We start from the raw sequence: 17,773 nt of genomic DNA, 5'->3' as shown, positions 1-17,773 counted from the left end.
AGGTGAGCAGGCCTCCCAGGTGGGCATACCTTGAACTCATAGGACTCTTCAATGATCACTTCCAGCTTGGTGTGCTCTCCCAGGATGGGCCGGCCCAGCTCTGCAATGCGCCTTTCCTCTTCCTCTTTGCTGGTCAGCGGCTGCTTGTCATCACATTCCTCTGGGGAAAGGAAGGCAGGACAATGAACAATGTGCTCCTTTTTATTTGGAAATCCCTGGATTCTGCTACAAGAAAACCAAGGAGGAAGGAAGCCCTAATGACCTACTAAAAGTCCCTTGAGTGAGACGGTGAGGCTGGAGGGGAGAACTGGACGGACACTTGGCAACTGGGCAACCCATCACTCTGATGGCAGGTGATTATGTCCAGCGTCTATGCTCAGGCCAAAGTGCGGATGAAGAAAAGTAATGCAGAGGGACATGTCACTGAGAAAGACCCTGCCTGCACATTGTCTATGCTGCAGGAATCACCCAGCTGTTCCCAGTGACGCTGGCTCAGCCAGCTCTTTATACACGTTCCTTCAGCATGTGACCAAAGGGAAACACACACAATTAAAAGTCCTAGAGTGACCTGTGATGGAGAAATTTGGCTTTCTCTTCTCCACTTTCTAGAGGCAACAGAAAATACCCCAGGGCCAAAAAGAATGGAAAGGAAAATTTGAGCACAGCCTCTCACTTGCCAAGAGCCTCTGTCATAAGTTGAGCAGCAAAACATCCCTTCCGTGCTTCCCTGAGATGCTTGGGCTCCAGTGCTTCCTCTGTGGTGTAAATGTGTTAGGAAAGCTTTGACCATTTTAATCTTAAAGTAAACAGGGAGGGCGAGGGTGAGGCCTTTGAGGAGTCAATACTCACTCACCATGTGAGCATGATTATTTCCAGAACTACCATATACCTTATGCTCCAGGAAAGGCCAGTGGGTGCTGAGAAAATGTTAATGGAACCAAGAGTCCATTAATGAGGGGAAGCTCACAGTTGGCTCTCTCTGCATGAAGGTCATTAGGATCAATCCCAGACTGAAAAGGTCACACACATGTGGAGGACAGACACTAGCCCTTTAATCACCCTTATCCTTCAGGATCAGGATGCTGGAAAGGGACAGGTTACTTCCTCTCAAGTCAAGTGGAATGAAGTCATCTCCAAAGACCTCAGCCCTGACACCCTCACCTCTAGGACATCCATAGACATTGCCTGCAATAGGAGTCTGTGGTCTCAGGAATCATCCAGAAAGGAGGGACTTCTTGCCCAGGCCTCTTGTATTTGCATTTAGAGAACAGCTTCTGAAGGGGTCCATACCTCCCACTCCCTCTGAAGACCCATGGCTTCCTCTCTGCTCAGGAACCTGCTGCAGTATTTCCACTTGTTGTTCTAGCAATTGTTGCAGAGAATGGTTCCTAGACCAGTTGCTTCCTGCAAGGGTAGGAGGCAAATGTGCCAAAGGAACTGCCAGCATTTTATGTTTCAAGTGTCAAAATGAACGGAAGGCAGAAGCAGAATGCAGTTGATCAATGAATTCTTTAACATGCATTTAATAGTGTTTTCCTAAAAGGATATGTTCAAATCCACATTCCTATGCCCAGTGATTACAGGATCTCAAAGAAATTAGATGAAGACTTAAAATAACTGATTTCTGACTGCTGACCATTATTAGAGACAAAGGAGAGGAACAAGAAAGAATTGATTTTAACTGTAAATGGTACTGTTTTTTTTTTTTTTTTTTTTTTTGTAGCTGTGCTGGGAAATTGTAACCCAAGGAAAAGCAACGAGTTCTATGTAGGGTCTCCAAGACTTGTCTTTGTGAAAGTGTGTGTGTCTCCAGTCAAGGAAGTCAACCAAGTTATATGAAGTTCAATTTGTCCAGAGCTCAAATCAAACACATTTGATTTTTATGACTTTGGACTTGAATCCTTAGTGTTTTTCATAGCAGCAGGTTATATTAACGTGTTTATTCAAAACCTTGGCTCAACACAGATGTATGGAAGACTTATGTTGAATAAGAACTATTTCCTTTCAAGAAGAAATATTATGACTTGGATATCTATTTGAACTACCAAATTATTGGGGGTAGAGTACTTATTATGGCCTTCTTTTTTATAGCTTACTTATAAATGACAAGTTGCTTTTGATGGGACGAAAGATAATTTAAGTAGTAAAAACAAATTATGAAAGCAAGGTGATGGGGTAAGATTCTTTAGTGTAGCACTTCACAAAATGAAACTGATTTGGAACACACGGTATTAAATAAATGGACATGGGACATGGGACATGGGAGTAAATGAAATTGAGTGATCTAGTGCATAAAAAATTACTTTATCAGTAATACTCAATTCTTCAATTATAAATACATGCTTACTTTGATGCTCTTAGGTCTGTAACTATTTCCACCATTTGGGTTTCTGCCAATTTAAGATAGAGGAAATAGCATCTAGGTAGAATTTAACAGCATTTTTCCATTGTAAAAATTTTGCTTTGTATTTATGGAAATTAATGCTAGTTCTCCTTGTGCTAGTGAGTTAAAGTTTTCTTTTAAAGCAAATTTAGTAAGTAAAACATGAGTCAATTTCAAACAATTTCATGAAGTAAATAATAGCATAGCTGGTACGCAACCAAAGGGAAAAATGTATTAGAATGACAAAAATTTAGGAAATACTATCTTAACATATTTCATACTAACCAAAAGCAAAGTCAAGGCAAAAGGTCTTATATCACTTCCTACATTCTTACACCAAACTACTTTTATTCCATTTTCTATATATCCGAAAAAGCTTTCCTATGTCTCTATCTACTTAAATTCTACTTATCTTTCAAAAGCACCCCTTTTCTTCCATGAAGTATCCTCCAATTGACAACTGGGGTTTTTGCCATGACTACTTGAACCTTAAATAAATTCTTTAATATTCATTCTATATACTGAACCTGAACACTCTTATACGCTCTTTTAATTTTTAATTACATTTACATACAAATACCCAGCATTCACACTTTCTGAGTGAGAGCAATGGATCTCATTTCTCCTTGAATCATTTTTACATCTCCTGGGGTCTATACAATGTATGCTATGTACTAGGTGCTCAATATGTATTTGCTGTGTGACTCTCCAATAGCAAAATCTTTTATGTGCTCTATTCATAAAAATGGATTACATTTATTCTTTTAACACATGTCATAGCACTCCTATGATATGTCAGCACAGCTGTAATCCTCCCCAACACCCTCCAACCTTCCAGGAACTTATGGTGTAGTGGGAAGAGAGGCATATAGATGAACAACTTCTAGTACTGTGTGGTAAGGGCTGAGGGACCAGGGTGGGAGGCATGATTAGCTGCCTGAGGGAGTCAGGAAAGTAAATCTAATTGAAATTGGCCTTGAAGCTTGCCAGGTGGAAGTAACAGTAAGCATGGCCCAGAAACAACGGGGCGAGGAACTGCATTCCAGGCAAACAGAAGTCAAGGTAGAAGGACACAGCATCATGGAAGGGTCAGGGCTGTTTTCTCTTGCTAAGTATCTCGGACATTTAAGATAGAGTTACATTTATGCACAATTGAGATGTCAGCTGGCTAAATCCCATCACTGATCCACAATGATACTGATTAGATTAGCACTTACAGTCCAGATTTTTGACACTGGCAAAGAAGAAAGCTGAGTCTTTTTTTTTTTTTTTTTTTTTTTTAAGTGTCCTCTCTTTAGATAATTTTTATTGAGTAGGAAAATGGTTTAACAGCTTTTTTCCCCTTTGGATCAACTATAATGTTTGTTTCCTTTCCACTTGGAACACTGGATCAAAACCAGCTCATTTTAGTCTTGTTGAGGTCAGTTTATTTCCTCACTTATGCAGTGGTAACATGCTTTGGTTTTGGTTTTGTTTCTCAGATAGAGAAAATTAATTCTCTCTCTTTCTGTGTGTGTGTGTGTGTGTGTGTGTGTGTGTGTGTGTGTGTGTGTCTTCCCTGTGTACACATGTATACTTTCAAAACTCATCATATTTTATTGAGGAGTTGAGAATAAACTACATTAACAGCATAGTCTTAACTAACCCAAACAACTTAAAGATAAAATGCATAATTAATTGCCACTGTTAAAAGTCAGTAAAACAATTCTGTGATAAAATCACCAGTAGGAGAATCTCCCTTATTTTGGGTGGTTGCTTTTACAAGCAGCAAATAATAAAAGGTAATAGGTACCTGAGATCTGAGGAAAGCAGAATTATAAAAGAGCTGCTTCTAATGCTTCCTGGATCTGTGTGCATTTTGAAGCAGCTTCACTGTGAGGTAAGCAGGCATCCCTTTCAGGGAACAACACAATCCACATGGTCTATCTCAGAATAGAGATCTATACATGAGGAATTACTATTGATGTTCTTTGGCGTAGTCATAACTTTTGATCTTAACTGTTATGGTTTAGATATTAGGTGTCCCCCAAAAGCCCATGTGTGAGACAATGTAAGAAAGTTTAGAGGTGAAATGATTGGGTTATGAGAGTTTCAACCTAATCAGTGCATTAATCCCTGGGTGGCAACCATAGGCAGTAATGGCTGGAGGAAGTGGGTCCTTGGGGCATGCCTTTGGGATCCATATTTGTCCTTTATAAGAGGAAAACTCTTTCTCTGCTTCCTGGTGTGATGTCCTGAGCTGCTTTCCTCTGCTATGATATCCTTCCTCATCTCTGGCTTAGAGCAATGAAGTTGACCATCTATGGACTGAGACCTCTGAAACCGTGAGTGTCAAATAAACTTCTCCTTTTGGTCACAGCAGTGAAAATGCTTACTAAAACATTAACAAACCATGTAGAATTGGGAAAAGGGCACAAAACCAGAAGTAGAACACTTTGTTCAATATTATTTTGGTCCTTCATTCAGAACTGTAGTGACAAGTCAGAAAGTAGGGATCACTTGACACTCTGGCTGGTCTCTGATTGGTGCTCCAAAACTTTGATATTTCTATTTCCCTGAGGAAATTTCTGAAACAATTTTGTAGTCAGAACTGGATTTCATGGTTATTTGGTAGAGTATGGGCTGTGAGGTTGAGGAAAAGTCCCTTGGGGTCAGGCAGAAGTGTTTCTACCACCATGGCTTCTAGTGATGGGCAACAGTGACGATGGATAAGCAAGATTCCTGTTCTCATTCAGAGGCTGAGTTCTAGGAGATGCTATCCAGCTTAAACCTAGAGTAGACCTGATGATGACACCCTCATCACTCTGCCAATGTTCCTCCATTCTTCTGTGGAGAAACCCCACGTATGTACTATCAACTCTACATGAGGAAAGGCAGGATCTGGGAAGAAATATGGCTTGAATTTTAAGAAAATTTTATCATTTTTAGGATGAAAGACTCAAGAGTGAGAAGAGATATTTGTGAGATATTTGGAACATTGAGACAGAGAGGGAGAGGCCACTGAATCAACTGCTCTATCAGTCCATGCTGCCACCTCCATGCTACCCTGTTCTACCCTGATGTGGCTTGTGTTTTGTCGTTAATCCGTGGCATTCCTCAGTGTCCAGAGATGCCACTGCATTACACAGCAATGCTTTAGAGGGGACAGGGTAAAACCATATGAATCTAAAGACCCAAAGAACACTCCAAGGACCGTAATGAAACGAGTACCTGCGAAGGTGATTACGGTGGAGGGAATCGGATGTTCTCTAGCATGAACTTTCCTGACGACAGGTTGGCCTAGCAAAAGGATAGGCAGAAAATCAGCGGAATGGAGTGCATTGATTTATTATCAGAGATTTGTGGAATTAGTAAGCTAACCCGCATACCCAGAAGCACACACTACAAGCAATGTTAGTTTAGGGCTTGAGTGGTTGTAGGTCACCCCTGTGTAGGTAACAGGAGGGAGCTCTGGTAGTTATGGATGGAGGTTACTGCCCACAGATGGGGCAAGTATTTCACAAGACAAACCATATTTTGTTAATGAACCACATGCCCCATGGTAAGGGGTATGGTCATATTCCTGCAGCTCTATGAGATGAAGTATCCAAATTCTTCAAATGACTGATTCCAGAGGCATCATGAAACAACAGAAAGCATTGGTACAATGATAGTTGTTCTGATTCTGAAGCCTATGAGTGCCAACAACAGTACGAACTGACTAGGCCATTTCTCCAGTTTCCCCACATATAAAATGTAGATAATATTATCTGCTCTATGTTGCAGGTTTGTTTGAGGGTGGAACAACATCTGGGAACATGCTTATTGCATTTGGTTCAGAGCAGTCTGAATAGGAGAATGCTACACACACTTGCAAGTTTAGTAAGTGTAAGTCATCATCATGGCAACCATTGGATTAACCAGGTCTTGGGTTTTCACTGAAATCCTGGCTTAACAGATCACCTGCTGTTTTCTTCTACCAAGAGCTACCTAGAACTGACTTGAGAGTCATGAGACCCAGAACCGAGTGCCAGGTCTGCCATTTTCTTGGCACGTAAACTTGGACAAGGCATTTTTCTTCCTGGAGACTCAATCTTCTCAAATGTAAAATGAAGCAAACTTGAAGGGTTTGTTCCTCTAACCTATAAATTGGAGTGATGAAAGTGTTTCCAACTACTAGAATTTTCATAGTTCTACTTCCTTAAAAAGACATATACCTTATTAAGTCTGTTACATGAGCATAATAGGATTGGAGGAGTAATATTAAAGAGGTATATTGGGTGCTATATAATTTTAATTAGGAAATCCTATAACTACAGGTCTTAGAAGTGTTAAGGGAAACAAAAATACTTCTTTATCTCCATATTGAGTCAGAATGCTGAATTTTATTAAAAATATGCATATTTGTGTGCTTATTTCACCCCTTTTGGCATCTCCCTCACTTTTCCTTTGACTAGAATTCATAATAATGGCATTTATGAGACATAGCTGGGCTTTGGATTGAAAAGGGGCTCAACGTGTAATTTCAAGATGCAGTTAGGAGGGCGGAAATTGAATGCCATGGTTAGACAATCATTACATGGCCTTTTCTTTAAAGTCAGAGTGCCTGGCTCTGAGTCTTGAATGGGTGATTTGGGGTAGAATAATTAATCTCTTTGAACCTTTCACCTCCCCTCTAAGTAAGAACAATAAAAACCATAAGAATGGTGACAAAATGATATTCATTACAAACTCTAATGAGCTATAATGTACAGGCTGTTATCAAAACAACTGGAAGGTCAAGGGGGAATGAGATCATAGATCCAAACAAGGGTCTTTCAATGAGGCAAGGTCTAAAACAAAAGGTAAAGATCTGTGAATTCCAAAAGCACCTTTACTATTTTATGTCCACAGCTAATGAGATCTCTAAAATATTGGAATTAGGCCGTGGACCAAATTGCTTTTTCAATTTCCATATGACCTGCTTCAAATTTAGACATTCACACTTAGCTGTACAAGTCCTCCTAAAAGCTGCAGGCAAGTCCAAGGGCTAGATTAATTCTTCTCTACTTTCCCTGCGTCTCAAAACCTTGACTTCAAAGCCTCCAACTGACTTCAAAGAAAAGCTCTTTAGGGCTTAACTCTGCTTTTCATTGTGTAGGCCCGAGTTTTAGATCTTTCCTCAGGGACATCAGCAAAATCCTGGGCATTCTGGTCTCTTCCAGAGGAAGTAGGGTAACGTAAAATGAGGTAACTTCTAGCTAAGTAGAAATGGACAGGCCAACACAGAAATTCTCAGAGAGCTGTAGAACATTCTCTTATTATAACTGTATTAATTTCAAATCTTGGGAGGAAATAGTAGCAATAGAAAAAAAATGCTATTTCAGATTATGGTTTCAGTCATAGGAAGGACTTAGTGAATGACCTGAATTGGTAGAAACTTTTGGAGGAAATGATTCTGTCATCTTGGATGTCAGATGCAGCCAAGGAAGGAAACATTGAGCATTACTGGGTAGAGCTGATAGAATTTGATATGAAACATTTCTGGCAAAAGAAAACTAGGATTCCATTACCAGAGATACTAAAAGGGAGGATTATTCACATGACATGGAAGGCAGGTCCCAAAAATGAACTTCATACATATTCACTGATTATGAAAAAAGACAATCTGAAAACATCAATATGTTTTAACTAGGAATTCTATCCCCACGCCCCAATTTAAAAAATTGGTGCATTACAAATATGCATTAAAGTATGGGATTAACTATGCCCTATTTATACATGAACATAACATAATAAGGTCAATTTCATTCACTAGTACCTTCTCTTTTCCTCTTCTCTACCTGCTACCCCCATCCACTTGCTTGACTCTAAGAGTCTTAGTTAGGATCTCACTATTAGGCTCCATAGGATTGAAGGTGCTGCTAGATATATACGATTTCTATGATGGTTAACTTAGGAAAATTATTGCTTCCATGAAGTCATAAAGGCTGGCTTGCCAATTTCTATCATCCTCAGATCTCTCAAGGGAAACTAATTCATCCTAGGTGACAGAATCAGAATGTTTCCAAGAAAGCCTCAAAGAGTTAAAATGATGAGATGAGAAAAAGAAATAAAAGTTTTTAAAAATAACTGTAAATCCCTGCACTTGGATTCATAAATAACTTCAGCCATACAGACAGGGGGGAATCTGACCTGGGAGAACTTCAAATGCATCAGATTTAAGGACTCCTATCTGAGGACTTTTCCTGTTTAACATTTTTATCCTCTTCAATTTCTATGCTTCTAAGAATCTATGAATCATTTTGTCATGGAATATTGTGTCTAGAGGAGCACATTCCTTGTGAAATTGCCCATATTTAGAAGGTCCTACTTTGGACACAATTTGGAACTGCGTTTACAAATCAACACTAACAGTGGTTTATAATAACCACAACTTCCACAATTGCATTTTCATTAAAAGAAATCTTAATATTTCCTTCTAAATGCTTTCATTCAGCTCTGATTTAAATTTTTTGATATCTGTATAATACATTGAAAATTTTTTGTATTTGCACATTATGTCAGAAAAGGCCATTGGAGATATCTTCAACCTGAAGCTTCAGACAAATCAGAACTACCATTTGATATTAATCTCCCTTTACAACTACATAGATATTTCCAAAAAGGTAAGATGATATTTGGGGTCAAAATAAGATACTGTTGGGAAATATCATTCATTTATGCCCCAAAAATAGCTTTAGAGTTGTGCTAAATAATGTGATCAACATAGGTTGATACCAGTTCCTGTTTAAGAGTTTTAAGCTTTCTGATTGGCATTTGAGTTTTTATAGTGTACTCTATGATACATTTCAAGCAACAGAAATAATAGTTATCATGTTATTAATACTAAAACTAAGTCCTCAAAAAGGGACTCAGATTGATGTAGTGGATTGAAGGGAAGGAACTCCTCAGTTCTCTCCCAGCCTGCATTATCTATTAATTATCTATTAATAGGATCCTGAGATTGAACGACCTTGTCACCTCCCAGGATTTTTTTTTTTGAGAATGGCACTTGTGCTTATTCTAGACCTGCGTGTGGCATCTATCAGAGTGTGCTGCACATTATTAGTGTTATGTGAATATCTGTAAGTTGGCCAGGTGTCAAAATGTCAGTGAATGTTCATACAAATAAACACAGCACACACACATGTTAAATCATAACATGTTAAATGTGAAAAATCAGCAAGAGCACACCAAGTGCCATAGTTCAATGTTAAAGCAAGTTACATAAGATGTGGGTTGGGTTTGATTTTTAGATTACTGGGGGAAAAAAGGAAACTTTAAACAAAATAAAACTCTTACCATACAGGTATTTTCCTTTATTAAAAGCAAATAAAAATGAGAAATGAAATTTTAAAAGGAATAATATGTTGGGAACAGATAGTAAAAAAAAAAAAAGTAATATTAGACTTTAAAATTCATACCTGTTATTGTGAAGCCACCTAAAAAAGAAAAAAAATAAATAAATGTTACAATTCAACTTTACACTCTAAGTAACATATACCAGTTACTGACAACCCACCCAAGTTATGGAAACTTGCCAAATTATATTCACAATTAAGAATATGAAAATATTCACTCATGACTGATCACTAATTCCTTTAAGATTATGGAATTTTTAGTGCACAAACTGGTGCATACCTAAGAAATCTATGATTTTCAAAAGTTTATACTAAATTAAAAATGTAACATAAATTATTTGGCCCTAACTAAAATGAGGCCAATGACCCTAAACAACAATCTTGCTAGCAAATCAATAGAGATAAAAATCAGAGTAGATTATCTAACAGAAATGGAAAATAACCTAGAAAAAATGGAAAGGAAGTGCAAGAAATGAAGTGCTTACCAAGCTCATTCAATAACAGGGCTGTGAAGGAAACAGACAAAGACAAACACAGAATAAGAGACCAGATGAATAATGAAAGCAAGAGGAATATCAGCAGAAAGAAATCCAGGTAGATCTGATTAGTGAGGTAAAAACCACTGCTAAAATAATTGGTGCACCCAAGGGTACTTAGGTGGTGTTGGGAATACTTCCAAATTAAAGATCCAAACAGATAGTTCTGCAAATATGTGTGTCTAGGGGAAAAATCACCTTATGAATCATTTGTTTTTGACATTTAGCAAAATAATTCTACTATGTGCTTATAAACAGTGTATATGTTTACAAAATATAGTAGAAACATGGAATGAAGTTATTCCTTAACTCTGATTTGAAGTTGTCTTCCTCATTAAATATTGCCTGGGAATTAATCAGTCCAGCATTTGGGAGTATAGTGATCCAGAATCTCAAGTATCATTCATTTTAATCAGCAAGAACAGATAAAAGATCCTAAGATGTTCCATTTAACTGCCCTGCCTGGAAGGAGACTTTGACCCTTCCAGTCCTCTTTTTGGACATGTTACTTGGATGGTATTTTGGTCCCCGTTGATTGCTAACGTTTCAAAAATTTATAAATCCTTAGAGTCCCAAGAATTGACATTTATTTGTGTGTTCTCATCAATGACTTCTGCACAAGATTAGATAACCAGATACTTCTAGTGGATATATAACTCCACAGAAACTGACAAAGCAGGGAGGGTGAAGGAAGCAAATAATTTGTCTTTTAGGTTATATCCTTTAAACCCAGTCTGGAAGGCAGCACTTTATTTTAGTAAAACCTACTTGGCTAAATATATCAAATAAATGGCTTTCTGAGCTGTAGATAGAAATCCTACAATTACATTTTTAGACCCAGTTTTCTCTCTAATGGTAGTGGCCTTAGAAGGTACTTTCTATAACAAGTCAGTAATTTTATTTATAGTGAAAAGAATCCACTTGGCGGTGAGAGAGTGGGTAGCGCCATCAAGGAATTTTAATTTGCTTTCACAGGAAGGCATATTTTACTAAAATGACAATTGAAAGAACTGTATCCAAGATGCTCTTCCTTGAGATAAAAGACATCTCTTTGGAGGAATACATTTAGAACTAAGTGCTTTTCTCTGGATGTTAATGAGGCATTTTTGATCCCATCTTTGTAAGACATCAGCACAATTTTATGAAGTCTCTTTTTCTTCCACTTACTGCCTATGGAACTTATTAAATAAAATGCATTCAAATGGGTTCCAAAGTGCTCCTTTATCCATCATTCCAAAGGCTTCTATTGCCATTTTAATCTTGTTCAGGTCAGGGACATGCCCTTAAGGAAAAAAAAAATCTAATGGATCCTGATGAGTGAGTTCTCATAAATGTGAAGTTAAATTTCCCCAAATGTTGGGTCTATCTTGGAATAAGTCCTGTAAATTTTATTTTTTCATTTACACGTAAAAGTAAAAACTTCTTGCAGTGTTGTCAACCTAATCTTCTTCTATACTCCTCTTACCAAGTGTATATATAATTAATAAGACCTATTAACATGTGGTATGCTCATTTTATACATGCAGTTATATCAACAGGACTTTTTAAATGTCGTCACTGTTAAGACGATCATCATAGGGAGTCCTAGTAATATTTCAGAATAAAAGATCATAGGTAAAGCTGAAATAAAATTCCTGTTCACCCTTATTAAATTTAGGCCATATAAAATAGATACAAAACAAAGATAGGAAAGAAAATTGTCTCCCTTTTCAAATATTTTCTGCAACTATATGAATAAACAAAATATAGTTATAAGGATACTGCTGCTTAATTTTTTATTTATACTATACATATTAAAATTAATTAATTCTATAAGGATGAAAAGATTTTAGAACATAAGGTTAGATAGATCTTAAGCAAGGCTTAAATTCTTATCAAAGGACCATGTCTTTCCAATTAAAGAAAATGGATATGACTACAGTTTCATATGTATGTTACCTTTAAAAAGTCATATTTAATCTTAAAAACATGCCAAAATGAGCACTTCAATACAAGTAACACTACTTTTTAAGGCACTTCAATACAAGTAACATTACTTTTTAAGGATCTTTGTTCTTATAAGTTTATTTTAAAAACTGGGTTCTTTTTACAGAATTAATGGATTCTTCTGAAATTTCTTATTGTCATTAGACTTATTTGTTGTCACTAATAGGTATGAAGTAGTTTTTTTCTTCTTCTAGAAGCTTCACTGAGGCATGATTGACAAGATATGAAGCTGTCTTTATCACTATCATTTTAGGGAAGATTTAATAGTTGCAGCCATGTTTTAGAGTGAACTTTACATAGTGAAAAACTAAGCACATTTTTTAACATCGTCATTTCTGAATTGCAGAAATACCTTCTAGGATTTATAAAATCTGAATGCGATTGAGGTGAGTCTGCATTTCCTGAGGAAAATGGGTACTGCTTGGTGCCCGTGAGGGTTAGGGAAGGGAAATGGACCTGCTAAAGCTTCAGAGGCAATGGAGTTTAGTACTTGGAAGCCGAGGAAGAGGAGAGAGTTAAGTGTGAGAGTAGGGAGACACAGAGAGAGAAGAGTACAATTTCTCGCTGGTATGTCTTTGTATACTCTCACACCTTTCATTCCTCTTCTTATCCATTTTGGTTCCTCAAGCACAAGGGAGAAACTGCACTCTTTCTCATATTCCTCACGATCAAATATTCTAATGGTAATGATCTTCCTGTGGGAACACAAGACAAAGGCAAAACAAATGGTTGGAGTCACACGCTCATGCTCTAGATGTCCACCAAGCCGGATGTTACTGTGATGTTACGGAGGGAGAACTGGCAGCACATGGACCTCCAGATGTATGTAAAAGGGCATCTTGGTGCTCTCAGCTGGCCCCAGTTAAATTTTCTGTGCTCATGTATCTCTTGCATGAATTCTTCCTGCTTGGGTTAGCCGTCACACACCCAGATTAGGAAGGTAAATCAGAAATCTGGCTTCATTTTTAACATCGCCTAGCATCTGCACCAATTTTCCCAGAAATGGAGGTTTGATTGACTGCACTGACAATTAATCTTTTAGATCTGACATGTGCAGAGTGGCCATAAATTGCTGAAGCTGCTGCAGACCTGGCTCCCTGCAGCCGAGTGTGAGATCTATGCCCTGTTACATAGGTGGAGGGATGTGTGCATTGTAAGTCATGTTCTGAAGAGTGCAGGCATCCAGGGCGGCACAGGCCAGCAGAAGCTGTAGGGCTCAGCCCTGGAGCAGCTCCCCCACCTTTCTTCTCACTCATCTCCACCAGGCGGGGCTCTCCAATCTCAAGGAAGAAGGTCTTGTTTTTCTCATACTCCTCATCATCAATTACCTTGACTGATATTGTTTTGCTGAAATAGAGAAGAATAGAAATTGACGAACAAGGGAAGAGGAAAGAGAAGGAACATAGAAAAGAGGAAAGCCAGGTTAACACGTTGCACTTCTTCCAGAAAACAGCAATCGCGAAACGTCTGTACTTTGAGTTTTTTCCTCAAGAAGGGGTATCAGATAGGTCTGAAAGACTAAAGAGACCACCCAATGCATAGCTCGCTGCCCAGGGTCACAGAACTCATTTGGACAATGTAGTACTCAGTACTAATAAGTTATCATCATCACGAAAAGGAAAAGCAGAAAAATACATATCACAATAATAAGAAAAGAAAAACATATTTATTTAATAAATGCCTTAGCCATTATCTGAGCTGTGTCCTACTCAGTCCTTTAGAACAAGTCAATAAATCACAACAAAATTTTAACAGAGTTTATCTCTAAGCAATAGGCTGGTGGGTCATTGTTTCTTTCATTGTGCTTTTCAATATTTCCAAACTTAATATTTGCATCATAAAATTTTATTGAAATAATAAATGTACGAAAGCATCACAAAAGAAAATTTAAAGTCTTTTACTACACCCAGTGTCCTAGAATCTAACTCTTATTCAGGTTAAGCAGATTTTCCACCTCAACCACAACAGGAAGTTCTTCATGTTTTTTTGTTTTTCTAAAGATGGAAGCTGTGACCTCGAAACAGCTGTTTTGAAAGTGGGGTGGCAGTGATGTGGGTGGGGAAGACTTGTGCTGTTGTAGTTATTTTCATTTCTCTCAAAGTCGAGTTTGGACTTTCACTAAATACGCCATTTACACTACTTTCAAATTCTACCTAAGGGAGTTGAAACACCTAGGTGTTTGGAAAAGAATTCCTCAGTAACCCAGCCTTCAGCAGTTCTGCCCTGTGGTCCTATAGCTGTGATTGACTGACAGGTAGGTAGGACAAATGCAACTATTATGCAAATTCCAACTTCCTAATAAGTGTCCTTGATGATTCTGAAAATAAATCAATCTAATGTTACCTTGGAAGTAATTAAGGTTTAAACATGTTCTGTATTACAGCTTATTCAGAGTCCATGGATGCTGATTAATCTTTGGGAAAGAAATTAAGTATATTGGCCAAAACCACTTCTGATTACAGCTTTTGCAACAATATGTTGTTATAGACACAAAGTTTTCATGGCTTTGACATTTGTTAACTTTGGTGGAATTTTCTAGGTCTTCTGGAAGGAAATCAGTCTATTGTCTTGTTTTTATTTTATTGATCAAAGCCTTCAAGTATCACTTAGATCTATGCATGCTAAGAGCATCTTTTCTAGTATGAAGTTAGAAGTTGCTTTTAATACTCTGGTTTTCTCAACCTCCAATGGCAAATGCTTAAGTCTTGCTTTCTTGGCTTAGCACTGTAGAAATGAAATTAAGTGCTCAATTCTGGACTTTGGAGTCTTATAATATAACTCTATTTTTCTCAGCTCAAGAGCTTGCTGCATGATGATAACATCCCAAATTCTTGCTCCTAAGAAGTGTGAGCTCCTGAATGTGTCTTTTCTATCTCAGCTCTGTCCTCAAAGACTAACACTAGATTAGCAATTATAAATGACTAAAGCAATAATCATTTATTCTAGAATACTATAAATGAAGTATAACAAAGTTCAATTACATGTATAGAGTGAACAGTTCATGTCTAACTTTTAGAACTATTTTCTGGAATTCACCTATTTACTTTGTATATATTTAAAAAATCAGTTTGACCTGACTAAACCGAGATAATTGTTCCTTTATATCTGAAAAATATAAAATATTGGAAGAAGCACAAGAGGACACATGTGAATGTACTTTCTATTTCAGAACTGGATTTGATCTTATAAATTAAATCAAATTTACCTTACTAAAACCTAACACTGTCTCTTTGTTATCAAAATTTGTGCATTGTAGGTTTTAATTTCTAACTTACTGTCTTGTAGTCTCAAGATTTTAAAGTGTAGCTGTGCATCTACTAAAGCTACCAGCATCATGAGACCATGGGAGTGAGAGGCATTGAAAGGCCATACTACTGTCCTTGGGACTGACAGCCCAATATTCGTTGTCAAGGCACTTCATCCTGGGGTGCATTGAACTGGGACACCCCATTGTGAGAGAGTCATGTTGCAACATTCTTACTTGTATTACTTAAAAACATTTCATCTTTCTTAACCAAATGTTTTTTCCCCCAAGAAAGTGAACCATAAAAAATGTGGCCTTATTGAGAAATACTTTCATGTTGTTATAAGACTTATAACTGCTTTGCTAGTTTTCAGAAAATCTAACTTTAAAGAACATTGTTTAAAAATTTACATAAAATAAGTTTTCTAAACCTATTTTGTATTATTATGGTAGTCGAAAACTGAGTGACATCAGTTTGTATTCCCAAACCAGCCTGTCTCTCCTATTTTATTGGATTGTAGAAATAAAGAAAGCAAAGTTGGGATGATTGCATAGTGTTGCCAATGGAATGAGTGTATGTATAGGGAAGGTACCAGTTTTATGCCCACTGGCAATACAACAACTCATTCACAAATGAACAGAAACAACCAAAAAAAAATTGTTTCTAATCTCTGGAGAATATAATAGAATTTAATCCTCTATTGTAATAATTTTACTTTCTATACTTTGAGAAGTGATAAGTATGAGAATAGAGTTAAATAGCCCCATGGTGTAATTTATTTGCATAATAAAATAAGCATTTATATTTTATCTGGAGTATCAGTATTCACTAGGCTCATAATCTTCAGAAAATATTCCAGTATTTGATAATCATGAGACAGGCAAATGAAAGATGAAGAAAAAAGTACATCTGTAGGTGCCTTGTAAAGACATCTAAAATAGATGGCATTTGCATAATGGCATATCATTTCAAAGTCATCAGTAATAGAATCAATAATGCCCCTGACAGAAGGAGCCATTAAATTATATATTGATTTAGCTTCTCTTGCACAATAAAACTATTAATAGGAAACATGATTATTAAAGGACATTTCAGTCGATCTAAAGGGGCAGGACGAAGAAATCAGTCCTTATGAACTAGCCCTCTACATCAAGAGAGGCAAACCCAGAAGGCAGCATAATGTTTATCATTTGCACCAGGATAGAACTATTTTTTTCCCCAAGCAAGGATGAATGAACCAATGTCATTTTTAAAGGAACACATCCTTGGGATGCCTTCTCACCTTCCAGAGCTTCATGGATAAAGAAGATACTACTGCTACTTCTTCATCACAAGCAGATGTTACATGAGACGGGGTTGGTTTGGTGAGGAATCCAGTTTATTCTAGGTTGATAAAAGGAAGAGGAATGCCTCTGTTCCTCACACTTCTACAGTAAAAAGACAAACTCAAGGACTGAGGGAACTTGAAGATCCTTCAGATGGCCTCTTTACATTTACAAAGCCAATTGCAAGTCACAGGAGCTCCATCTCCCTGATAACACACATTCATGATGGCTGTTCTGTTCACCAATGGGTAACAGTCAGATAGCTGTTGTTAGTTCCATAAGCTGACAGATTAACAACAACAATAAAAAAGACTGGAACTCTTAGGTAGATGTAGCCCTTCATTCAAATAGGACCTCTGTATTATTATTGCACTGGTAAGGAAAAAGTAGGAAAACTGGTATCCTGCTCTTTTCAAGCATCACAATTATTACAAAGAAGGTAAAGGAAAACTCAATTTTTAACGTAACTATTTAAAGTGGAACATTGTACCATAAAAATCATTATGTTCTGGAAACTAGCAAAGCAGTTTCACGTCTTATGATAACATTAAAATATTTCTCAATATAGCCAAAATTTTTAAGGCAGTACATTTTGGTTCCATTTCTAGAAAAAAAAATTAGTTAAGAAAGATAAACTTATTTGGTGGAAAAAATACAGATCATTTCTTTTGATCTTTGCAGTACCTTTCATGTGGTACCAAACCAACCTTTGCAGTACCTTTGCAGTACCAAACCAACATCTACATTTTATTTCTCAATCTTCCTCTCATTTGGTGGGTCTCAAAGGACCCAAGAGCTTCAAACAGACTAAGAAAATGTCCTTATATTTGGTGGTGACTCAGGCAGACAGTGAGGAAGGAAAGAAAAACATGGCTTTATGAGTGGAGATGGAAAAGGAAAATCTCTTCCAACTTTCTCTCATTATTAAGCTGAAGTG

The 17,773-nt window shown here is 37.2% G+C and overlaps 1 protein-coding gene across 6 annotated transcripts in view; it reads right to left on the bottom strand.

The window, feature by feature from the left end:
• The window catches only part of SLC8A1 (solute carrier family 8 member A1), a 374,985-nt gene that overhangs the window by 50,630 nt on the left and 306,582 nt on the right, over window positions 1–17,773 (bottom strand). For 3 of the 6 annotated variants that reach the window (XM_079109856.1, XM_079109858.1, XM_079109857.1), the window contains exons 3-8: window positions 13,507–13,613; window positions 10,230–10,250; window positions 9,808–9,825; window positions 9,686–9,700; window positions 5,594–5,662; window positions 30–160 (exon numbers count right to left, since the gene is read on the bottom strand). In XM_079109856.1, the coding sequence (XP_078965982.1) occupies window positions 30–160; window positions 5,594–5,662; window positions 9,686–9,700; window positions 9,808–9,825; window positions 10,230–10,250; window positions 13,507–13,613 (361 nt within the window). Of the gene's footprint in view, window positions 1–29; window positions 161–5,593; window positions 5,663–9,685; window positions 9,701–9,807; window positions 9,826–10,229; window positions 10,251–12,857; window positions 12,962–13,506; window positions 13,614–17,773 lie in introns of all 6 variants that reach the window. The other 3 variants (XM_079109859.1, XM_079109860.1, XM_079109861.1) reach the window with 3 other exon arrangements.

This window comes from Sciurus vulgaris (assembly GCF_902686455.1).
Source record: "Sciurus vulgaris genome assembly, chromosome: 14".
In the NCBI taxonomy this organism is placed as follows: Eukaryota; Metazoa; Chordata; class Mammalia; order Rodentia; family Sciuridae; genus Sciurus; species Sciurus vulgaris.
The sequence above is the reverse complement of the archived record's forward strand: the minus strand, read 5'-3'. Positions and strand labels throughout refer to the sequence as shown.